The sequence below is a fragment of the Atta cephalotes genome (assembly GCF_000143395.1).
Source record: "Atta cephalotes unplaced genomic scaffold scaffold00046, whole genome shotgun sequence".
NCBI lineage: Eukaryota > Metazoa > Arthropoda > Insecta > Hymenoptera > Formicidae > Atta > Atta cephalotes.
In genome coordinates this window covers 1547505-1559271 of record NW_012130110.1, presented here as the reverse complement: position 1 = coordinate 1559271, position 11767 = coordinate 1547505, and the positions used below count along the sequence as shown (strand labels likewise).

Here is an 11767-nt window from a genome sequence, read left to right as displayed (position 1 = left end):
ACACTATATATATATATATATATATATATATATATATATACACATATATATACACAATATATATATATAGAAATATTATGTTGTGTTTCCACACACATATGTACGCCGATGTTCTTATACATATGTAAACATATCCATATGTGCATAAACGGATACGCATCTCACCGCTGATCGAAATAAAATATCTGTCTGTTGTAAAATTATTATTAAAATTATCATTCTCGGCTTATCGAAATATTATTTCAACATACATTTTCTCTCGCAATGTACAACCAATATGATAGGAAATATTTCAATCAAGACATTGTCTTTCATCTGATTAGCATATTCCGTTAGGTTCTAAAATATAGACCAATCAGATGAAAGAGCTTACTGAGTGCTCAGTGAGCGGTTATCGTTCTGAACCCAATACTTTCGTTATTTAAAAATAACCGCTATTTACCGTTTTAGAGCAAAAATTTAATCCACAGAACAATACAAGTTAAAAAAAATATTTCATGATTTTACGTAGAAGAAACATTTTGTGTATATATTTTATGCGTAGCAAATGAATTGATGGTCGATATAGTGATGTATCACAATCCTATGGAGAGAAAACGCCAGGAACATATCAAAGAGCTAATCGTGACTGAACAAGCTTACATAGAAGATATGAGATTAGTACATGAGGTAGACTTCTCATTTTCTTTTTTAAATTTCTTATTTATTCGTGTATTAGGATATTAAGACTTATGATATATTCTCTTTCCTTTCATCTACAGATTCTTTATTATATAATCGCATTGATTTAAAGTAGATTTTATCTCTAAGAAGTATTGTGATTGTTGAAAAGTTATTTCTTTATTCAAGAAATAAAAGATGATTAAAGAAAACATGTAGACTTCAAATTGATCGAAAGATGAAGATGAAGGGAAATTTAAGAAATCTCAGAACGCTGTGGCATACATAATTATATATGCACATTGTACATTTTTTAGGTATTTGAAAAACCGTTAATTGAAAGTTTAGTCCTAAGTGTTGACGAGATAGAGAAGATATTTATCAATTGGAGAGATATTATTGCATGTAATGATAATTTCTTGAGGTAAAGAGTTTCAGAACTCATTGATGTATTATGATAGAGTATATCTTCTGTTGATGCTAAAATTATTAAAGGAAACATGAATGAATTTCTTGTAGGACTCTAAGGATACGAAGAGATAACAGCTATAACGGAATAGTTCGAATGATTGGCGATATATTGTGTGAAAATGTAAGTGTAATCTTAAATACGCAGTATAGAAGCAGTCTTTGTTATTGAAATCTGTTGATCTGTTTACGATTATTCGTAATTTATTTCGCACAGATACCTAGGATGTCAGCTTACATAAGATTTTGCAGCTGCCAAATATCTGCTGCGACGTATCTACAGCGTTTAACGGAGACTTCGCCAGAATTCGTTCGAGTCGCACAGGCATGTCAACAAGATCCACGAACGAAGGGGATGCCGCTAAGCTCATTTTTAATTAAACCGATGCAAAGGATAACAAAATATCCGCTCATCATTAACAAAGTATCCACTTCTATTTATAAATAATTGTCGTTCGTTCACGTCATATACCGTAATGTATGTAACACGGTAATTGTAGATTTTAGACTATACGCCGATAGATCATCCTGATAGGCAATATCTGCAGGAAGCATTAGCCAAATCTGAGGAGTTTTGTACTCAGGTAAAAATAACAGTATAAAGTAATTAACATATATTGTAATATCTCATATATAATTGTATATATCTCAACACACACAGGAGAAAAGAAAATTGACAGACTTATGTTATCTAATATTATACGTCACGTAGGTAAATGAAGGCGTTAGGGAAAAAGAAAATAGTGACAGACTGGAATGGCTACAATCACACATTATATGTGACGGACTTGAAGAACAGCTTATTTTTAACTCGTTGACGAATTCCTTAGGACCACGAAAACTATTACATTTCGGTATACTTCATAAGGTAACAAATACCACTTTAGGAATGTTAAAAATCTTTGTATCGCATGATTTTATTGTTGCAATTTTATTACAGTCAAAAAGTGGTAAAGAACTCGTCGGTTTTCTTACGAATGACTTCCTACTATTCGTCCAATCAATAAAATTCTCCTTGAACTGCCAGCAATTTTCATTCGAACGTAATGAACATCAGAAATTTAAGATGTACAGAAAGGTAAATATTTAATCATGTAAAAGAATAATTGTAAAATAATAATTTAAGTCTAAGTTTTTCGCGTAATTACAATGTCGTTATCGAGTTGATTTTTCTTTTGTAGCCGATATTTCTCAATGAATTGTCTTTGTTCGGAGAAAGTGACGGAAACAATAGTCTGAACGGAAGTGACATAGCGGACAATTCATCAAAAACTCTAAGACTGAAAGATCAAAAAAAATCGATAATATTATTAGCACCGTCTGCCAATGAATGTTCACTGTGGTTGAAACGAATTGTAGAAGCACGTAGAAGATTTCTGGAGAATGAGAAGAATTGCCTGCAAAGACAACGATCAAGTGAGTGTTACCTATAATTAACTATCACAATTATTGCAAATCTATTATATATATTGCAATAATTGTGATGAGTTAATTTAGCACTGAATTTTGTTGAACATTGTGTTGAACTATTCATATTTCTGGAAATTGCTTTTCGTGATTTGAAAGCATATATTTATATGTTAGTAAACATCATGTTGCGTTGGTCGTTTACATAGATAATTGTGCCATTTAAAAAATTCTATATTTAGTAATAACTCATGATTTATGTGGGAGCAGAACAGGCACAATTTGGAGCGTGCGGCAGAATTCTTGTCACTGTACTCGAAGGTTTTAACTTGAAAGCTCCGTCCGGTAAGAATCTGAGAATGTTGTAGGTTGCTTGTTATTGCTTCTTGTGTCTTTCTGAATAAAGCTTAATGTGTTTTTTTAATGCTTTTCTGTGCTTAATGCTTTTGCAATTTTAATGGCTGTGATAAAAATGTATATGCATGTGTTTATTCGAAAAAGAAAACATTAGTGAAAGATCAAACTAGAACATATTAGGTGTGGGAAAAAGTGGCGTTTTTTTAATGCCATCTAATGGGAAAAACGCCACGAACTTTTTCCTATACCTAATATTTTGTGTATCAATGCTAAGGTTACCGTTGCATGTAACGCTTTACTACTAATAGAAATCTGCCAGTTCGCAGAAGACTTCCACAAGGTAGGCTGATGTTAGTAGTTATGGAGGCTGAAGACCTCGCTATTGGCATGAAAGGTAAAGTATTGAAGTCCTGATTTTAAAATAACTTTAAATAACTTATATTTCATATGAAAAGACTTGTAGATCAATTTTTATTGCGCTTGTTAATTCTGATAGTCTTTACACGTTCCTATTACATATTTCTTTTCTTTTTTTGATTATTTTTCGTACTCTAAATATATACTTGTTATCCATATATTTCTGCACATTTTTATTAGTTTTAGTGCAAATTAGTGCATTAGTGCAAATCAAAAAGTAGTAGTTCTTTATATACATAATATACTTAAAATTAAATATTTTTGGCGAATAAAACTGTAAAAGAATGCATGATAAAAAGTTAGGTATTTTAAAATTATGAAAAACAATTATTAAAATATCTCAATTTATATCTTTCTAAGAAGAAAGATTAAGTTTTTAAGTTTAGTTGAAAAATCCATAAATAAAGGTAAGTATACTATATGTGGCATGACACTTGAGGACTATGCACAATTACTATATAAAGGCAAAATTAATTAACGCTTGAAGGGAAAAGAAAAAAAAAATATATATATATATATAAGATGGATCATTTTAGTTTGTCCAGCCGATTTTTTCAAAATCTTTAAGTTTAAGATGAAAATGTCAGACAAAAATTTCAGACAAAAATTGTTTAATTACTAGGGGGAAAAAATGATGACCTTATTTGATTTTGAGATTTTGTCTAAAGCATTTTTAAATTTAGAAAAAATCGATTGGAAGAATTAAAATGATTCTCTGTATATATTTGTATATTAGAATTTGCTGTTTACAGTGACAGACTGGTCACATGCATATATAAGTGGTTTTTTTTTTTTTCTAGGAAAGTGTAATGCATTCTGCAAAGTATCTATGGGTTCTCAAGAAGAAAGAACGAGTGTTGTATCCGGAAGTGATTGTCCTTTGTGGGATGCGTCGATGCAATTCCAAGTCAAAGATTTGTTCGAGGATACCCTTTGCATCACCGTATTCGATAAAGGATACTACAGTCCTGATGGTAAGTCTTTAGTATGGAAATTAAATAATTTCACACAAATATATGAGAAATTAATAATTAATTTTCTAAATCGGTAAACTTCATAATTTTTCTTATGTTCGCAACTTTGTATGTTACTGTAGAGTTTCTTGGCCGCGCTGAAATCAGAGTGGCTGACATAATAAGAGACAGCAAAAATTCTTGCGGACCAATTCAAAAGAGGATTAAGCTACATGAAGTCGAAAGTGGTGAAGTCGTTCTCAAGCTTGATCTCCGACTGTTTGGATAAAATGTATGTTACGAAAGCTTTTAATCTAAAAGTATGCATTTATATAAAAATTTATATAAGACTTGTATGATAAGTACGTAATAGAAAAAAAGATTGCAAGAGAGAAAAAAATACCAAAAATTAATTTTTCCTATCTCTTCTCCTTTCTAAAAATTCAGAATAATTTTAGACTATTTAATTTTTATACACATTTGTATAAGAAAAAAATGTCTTTATATAAAAATATACTGAATACATTATATGTATATATATGTAAATAATATATATAACTGACTTTTTTAAACATAAAATTTTGCGATGTAACAATAGGTTTGTTCGCGTCGCAAGCTCCAATATGCTCCTATCACCGCTCCTACTCATTCTATCAAGCGCGTTGGAATGAGTAAGAGCTATGATAGGAGCATATTATAACATGTTGGAGCATACGACGCGAACAAACCTAAGCAAGAAATGACGTGAGAAAGTGTAAGGTTTAATTTTTGGATTTTTTATGTATATAATTGGGAATACTCAATAAATATAAATATTACAAAAAGTATTGTCCATAAAAAACTTATATTAATATTTTTATTCAACGTTTTAATACTTTCGATACGTTTATATACTTAGTGATACGTGCATCAATATTTTCTATTTCAATACTTAGCTGATGATAATGCTAAGCATAGCTTAACAAATGCTAGTCATTGCATAAATCATATATCATTTTATATCGCGACGTTCTTATATATTAAGCGAAATAAAAATAAAATACAGTCTTCTACTGTTCGAGTTAATTCTATCGCGAAGAATCTTTTCATCGAGCAGCGCGCAGAGACATTCGCTCTTCATTCTCTTTACTACGCGCATACGTTTCCCTTTCGTTTTTGCTTTCGCCAACGTTTTCGTTTACATATACGCGAGAAGAGTAATAATGAGTGCGAACGAAATGTCCGAGAGCAAAACTCAAGAGAAAAGAAATGAAGTGGCCGATATTCTTTAAAAATTATCCTCTATCAGGTACAGGCAACATTTTTTTGGAGTGCCTGGGCATGTTTGTCTCGGTGTCCATATCGGCGACGTCGTGACGCTCCACATCCTCCGTGGGAAACTCGTAGAGCGGCTTAAAACCACCGAAGAGCTGCGGCTTAAAATTATCAGCATCGAACTCATTCCTCTCGGTCTGCGTATCGTTCTCTGAGTCGGCAAGTTTTTCCTCGGCGCTATCACTATCCGATTTCTTCTCCACTCCTGCGGGTGGTTCGACGACACTCCAACCATTCTTGCTGGGCGTTTCGGCGCTCATACTAGCCACGAAAGGAGCCATGAAGTTTTGCGGTGCCGGTGCTGAGCTGGAAGAGCTGGACGGCTGCTGCGAAGGCAGTAGCTCTGTTTGCTTCGCGTCGATGCTTGCGGCAGCATCATCATCGACATCGAATCCTTTGTTAAGATGTGCCGGATGTGGCGCGTACGTCGGTGTGTAAACATAAGCGATCGGCGTCGAGGTCGACGTCGATGTGGTTGATATCAAGCTCGATGATGTCGCGATCGATGGTATACGATGTAATGTTACAGAGATCGCCGCATCGTTCTTCTTTCGATACGGTGAGAAGTCCTGTAAATATGGAATCACATTCACCGCATCGTTTTTCTCGTTCTCTCGCTCGTTCGCGATCGCGGCGGAAGCCTGCTGTCGATGTTCGCTGGGTATCAGGACGGGTGTCTCCTTCATGCCGACGGGAAAGACGGACGATGGATCGGGCCGTTCTAGCGGATAAGGGAAGTCTAAAGCAACTGGTCTACCACTGTAAACGGTATGCGTATCATCCTGTTCGTTTTGCAGAAGAGTATCAGGTGGTAACGGTCGCTGAGGGCCTCGCGTACCCACGACGACGCTGCCGTCTTTCTCATTGGAATCGTCCGAGTGTATGTTGACCGCGGTGTTGACTGGGTACACCACGTACACGGGTTGTTCTGGTATTTCTGACGGATCGTGATTGTCCGATTTTCTGCGTTCCGCTTCGTGCGCGAGCACAGGTTCCACGGGTTGCGTCAGTTGAACCTCATCACCTTCGTCGCCAAATTCACCATGATGCTGTATCATCTGCAGGGTTGTGACGCGTGGTGGATCCGCCGTTCTACGTTTTGGAAATAACGGCGGTCTAGGCGGAGTCATTGGCGGTTCTTCCGGATATTTTTCCGGACGCTCACTTTCGCGTTCGTCCGCAATTTCGCTCTTACTCCGATCCTCATTTCTGCTTTCACCGCCCTCGCCATCATCACCATGAGGAAGCAATCTATTCGACGACGCGTTCTCCTCCAGGCGCGATATGGAATTAGGTATCCCAGGCAGAATCGGGAGACGGAGTCTTCGTATCGTCGGGTCCATCTCGTGAGATAGGATGGCACCGTCCACTTTCGGCGTGAAGGCTAGTTTGACCGCGTGAATCGGTGGCGGTGGCGGATTCAAACGCTGAAGATGCGAGAGTGGTGGTAGCGGCAGAGGTCTTCGTGACGGATGAACCGGCAACGGTTGTCTGATCCTCGTGGGTACATTTTGTCCGGCCGCCATCGTTCCTATTACATCCGGACTACGATGACCATGCGACGCTTTCGCATTAGGTCGGAACTGGGGTAAAATGTTAGGCAGCTTTGTATCCGCCGGATATGGACGTTTCCTTATTCCCATATCCATTGGAGGTACTGGACCCAGATGCGGCTTGATACGCGGCGGCAAGGGTAATCTCTGTGGCCTCACCTGATTCGGTCTCGGCGGCTCAAACTGGTAATAATAATAATTTGACGGCGGTTTAGTGCTCTCTGCGGGTGGCATCAGATCCTCAGCGAGCTGTGGCATATTTTCGATGACGTTCGCGGGAGGATTGAACTTCGTTTTGTTCATTGATGTCGACGTTGTCAATGTTATTTTAGGCGGTAACTCGTGAACGCTGCCATCCGCTTCATTTATGATCACAGTATGCTCCTCCTTCAATGTATTTTTGTTCTTCGTTTGTTCTTCTTCCGGGAAAATTACGTAGCCGGAATCCTTGCTTGTGTTCTTCGTATCTTGAATTACCGTGACAGCAAGAAGAGGACTTTGAGGTCTTGTCGGACTAATTTCATTGCTGCTTTTCAAAGGACTAGGACTGGACCACTTCTGCGTAACGCGTTCAGGATTCAATTCGGTAACGGAAATAGGCAAGTGCTCGTGTTTGACTTCCTTTGAGGGATTGTGTGGATCATTACGAAGTGGCCAGAATATATTGGTTTCGGACGAGCCACCGTAAAGATTTTCTCCAATGGCTGTTCCGACCGAATAATAACCACCATCGACGTTCTGGCGATTTCCCAGAACAAAGGACACCGTATTTTGATCCGGAGGTATCACGATGTTACTTGTGCTTTCTATCACTGGCGCTCCCATTCTGTTTGGTTCATCATTAAATTTGATTATCGGATTTGGTCTGTATCTGTTGAAGGGCGACGATGAGCTAATCGGATGGTGCGATACTATTGGGAATTGCAATGGTTTGTTCGCAGGTACGTCTTTTTGGATCGTGGATAGCGTCGAAGATACGGAACGCAAAGGCGCAACCGTAGTCGACGTCGTGATTTCTGCTGATGACTTGGGAACCATCGATGTCGTGCTTACAGTTGTCATCGGCGTCGTTGTACTGGAAGTAGTCGTAGATGGTGTCGACGTGTCATCTTCCTTTAATAAATCTAACCATAAATAGGAATAGTTGTCTTCATTGTTGTCAGCACTTTCACCGTTTGACTCATAAATATCATACGACTCTTTATGTTCTTCATTTTGCGGTTTCGTTTCGTGGGCTACTACCAAATTGTCAAGATTCGATTGATCCTTGTAACGACTAGTGACCGGCGTCTTATCCGTTGTCCCTTCACTTGGAGATTTTGTCGAAATATCGCTTGAATTTCGAGATCCCGTGTGAGTAGAAGCATGCAGCTTTTCTATTGGTAAAAGATTCTTCTCATTTTCCGCTTCAAAACGGTCGATTGGGTGAAATGTGATCGCAGTATTGAACGGTTTCCACGTAGTTACAACGGGTGCTTTGGTTGAGGTAGAAAGCGCAGAGTTTGTCGGTGATGCGAAAGTCGTTGAAGGACTCGTAGTGCTCGTCTCTTTCGTTTTAAGATCGTTGACAGTCGTAGTTCTGTATGTGCTCGTTTTTGTCGCTGGATAGCTTTTGACAGGATGTACATATAGATCGCTCTCCGAATGTCTATGATTGTATGTGCTGTAACTGTTGGTGCCACTCTGTACCTTCGTATTCGCGTACGAGTTCGAGATCAACGGATACTTATCATTTCCATATTTGTCCGAAGAATAATGAACGGGTAAATTGAGAAAATCGTGAAAGTTAGGCGTGATCTCATTCGGGCCGTTCCTATCTTTGTTCCTTATCTTTTCCTGTTTTGCGTACACATTCCCCTCAGCACTCCTGTTATCATCTCCATCTTTGCTCTCTTTGTCTTCTCGCTCGCGATAACGACGAGTGTAGTTAAGAGCTTTGACAGGCGGTGCCTTCTCGAAATCGATTTTACCGGTTATCGGATCTTTTTCCAGAGAGAACGGTTTGCCACCATTGAAGGCGAAAGGCGGGATATGGTAACGTGGAACACCGTCGACGCCGGTTGAAATCTCAGTGCCAACAGCAACGGTGCTCTCTGCCGCAACGAGATCCAGGTCAAGGTCGTCCAGACGTGTTTTACGTCCCAACACGGAAGAGCTGTCGATTTTACCGGACCGTGTCGTTGATCCCGCATTGTTATCCAAGTGGCCGCCCATCAGGTATTCACCTGACACACATACCAGAAGGACGAGGAGCATCCACAGGCGTCTCCGCATCTCTCACATATGATGCCTAGACAATCGTGCTTATGATTAATCCGATGATAAATAGTTCACAATATCTGTGCAATAGTATTTAATCTGTAAGCTTTCCTTTTCATTAATTTATTCTTATTTTCTCACGCCAGCTTTTCGCGTCATACTAATATTTAAGCGACGGTAATTCTTATCTCAATTTCAAATGCGGGTTTTGCATTTCACATCAGTAAAAAGAAATGCATTAAAAAAAAAACATACGACCTACATCCAGTATGATTAAACATTAAATTTATGTCCCACTTACACACGTTTATCTATGGAACATGTGTACTACAGTGTAGTCATAGCTTAGTTTGTTAGATATATAATAAGCTGTGAATGATTCCGGAAATATTACTGTACTGCGCGTTATGTGTCTTACGGTGTAATATAGTAATGCCAAATGAGACTTTAATTATAAATATAAGGCCATTATTCTAAAACAAGTTCCATTTGATCGATTGCGAGTAAGATAAATAGACGGTAAATTCATGCGCGAATTTGGTAAGGATTTATATACGGGATAAATGCAAATTCGCATGTCAACATAGACGTTCCGATAAATTTGTATAAGACAGTAGACTATTACGTCAAGTGGAATTCCGTTCAATGTATAACGGGTTTTAGTAACTTTTCTCCTTGTCTTCCGGCATCGAACCGTCTTTTTCTTTTCTCTTTCTACACGTTTTCCGTACGAATCTGTTGTGTTTTCCTTCTAATTTTTACGGATCTGATAATCTATCATTTTATTAGCATATAGTTTTAAGAATGTATTACACCAATTTTTACATAAATAGCTTAATACTTTATGCTTTATTTATATTTTAAATAAACTATATACATACAAAACATAACATTCTATGTTTATAACATTCTATTTTTATTCAACAATGCATTTTTATGATTTATTTATTTTGTTATTTTTTATTACTATAATATGTAAAATTTTAAAAATAAAAATCTCAATTTTTTTTGTATAAGTATTTTAAGTATTCAAAATATTTTATGCAAGTTTTATTACGATACAGAGATTGTTTTGTAAATAAACAAATAAATAAATATTATTTATTTACAGAATAACTAATCTCTGCATTGTAATGAAACTTTATATTAATCATCTTAAATATTTAAACTATTTAAAATATACTCGTACAAAAAATTGAGATTTTTGTCATTATTTTATAATACGTTTCCATTAAAGCAAAAAATATTACTTCTTATTGTAATTGAAATAATTTTTTATTCAAATTACTTTTATTATAAATGCGATCTAGAACAATCTGTAATTTTTTTCATTAGTTTGAAAAATGTATAATTCATTCTTAATATCCAGGTCGAATAACGTTGCATAGTGACATGTATTCGCCCGTTAAAATCATCTAATGCCGTTCACTATTCATAACACGGATTGTAACACGTTCATGGTCGTGACCCGGTGTCTCGGTATTTTCTGACATGGTGAATAGGACGCGCCAGATGATGTTGGTCAGTATGACCCACTTTGTTTCGGGGTTTTGTCCTCGAATTGTAATTTCAGTTTCGCACGCGAACCTCTAGAATCACAATCATGTTTTTCGCACATGATCATTTCGTTTTCGATTTAGTGTGGCTTATTCATGAGGCATGTAAATAAATTTCAAGGCTATCAAATTAATATCTTTTTTTTAAATGATTTTTTTAACTTGTGTTACAATATCTATTAAATATTTTAACTTTAATTCAAATAGAATTAAAAATTATTCATTAACGTACAAATGAAAGATTCTACAGGTCCCTATTAGTTTTATTGTTAGATTTAATCACTTGATGAATCTATCGCACAAATATTGCATCGAAAAACGAAATTTACTATTAATTGTATGAAACTTTTAAAATTAATTGTATATAACAAATAATTTTTCACAAAAGAGGAGTTATTATACCTCGATTACGTGGAAGAACAGTATAAGGTCACGGACGGGTCGAGGCCACCTTTCAGCTTCTCGCAATTCTTGCTTTTGTGATTGTTCACTAATTTATCCACACACGATTTTCGATGTAACATCTGATGTTTAATTAAACGTAGCAATCGCGTAAGTTTGTGCGTAAGTATGTGATTTTATGAAAAATCGCTTCTTCCTGGATGCAATCAATGTGGATAAAAAAACGATAAATCAGAGCCACGAAAAAGAACGTAACCCTGGATGAAGGTCGTATAACAACTGAACAGTCTTGTCGTCAGGACGGTAGCAAGAAGACGAAGAGATGGCAAGAGGACACGCGGTGGAGGAAGATCTCGCTCCAAATGACCCAAAGAGTAGGAGAACACCATTCGCAAGGTAAAGAAGAAATGAGGAAGCGCAT

General features: G+C 36.7%; 2 protein-coding genes across 2 annotated transcripts in view; one reads left to right on the top strand and one right to left on the bottom strand.

Annotated features, from left to right (window-relative positions):
- The window catches only part of LOC105622544 (intersectin-1), an 18687-nt gene extending 14136 nt beyond the window's left edge, over positions 1 to 4551 (top strand). Inside the window, exons 25-35 of the mRNA XM_012203959.1 lie at positions 545 to 669; positions 978 to 1084; positions 1180 to 1252; positions 1346 to 1552; positions 1629 to 1712; positions 1841 to 1996; positions 2069 to 2206; positions 2310 to 2544; positions 2806 to 2880; positions 4110 to 4283; positions 4406 to 4551. Of these exons, the coding sequence (XP_012059349.1) occupies positions 545 to 669; positions 978 to 1084; positions 1180 to 1252; positions 1346 to 1552; positions 1629 to 1712; positions 1841 to 1996; positions 2069 to 2206; positions 2310 to 2544; positions 2806 to 2880; positions 4110 to 4283; positions 4406 to 4551 (1520 nt within the window). The remainder of the gene's footprint in view (positions 1 to 544; positions 670 to 977; positions 1085 to 1179; positions 1253 to 1345; positions 1553 to 1628; positions 1713 to 1840; positions 1997 to 2068; positions 2207 to 2309; positions 2545 to 2805; positions 2881 to 4109; positions 4284 to 4405) is intronic.
- Positions 4552 to 5536: 985 nt separating this feature from the next.
- Positions 5537 to 9403, bottom strand: LOC105622542. The gene has a single exon (XM_012203958.1). The coding sequence runs from the start codon at positions 9401 to 9403 to the stop codon at positions 5537 to 5539; it is 3867 nt and encodes a 1288-aa protein (XP_012059348.1).
- Between the last annotated feature and the right edge of the window lie 2364 nt (positions 9404 to 11767).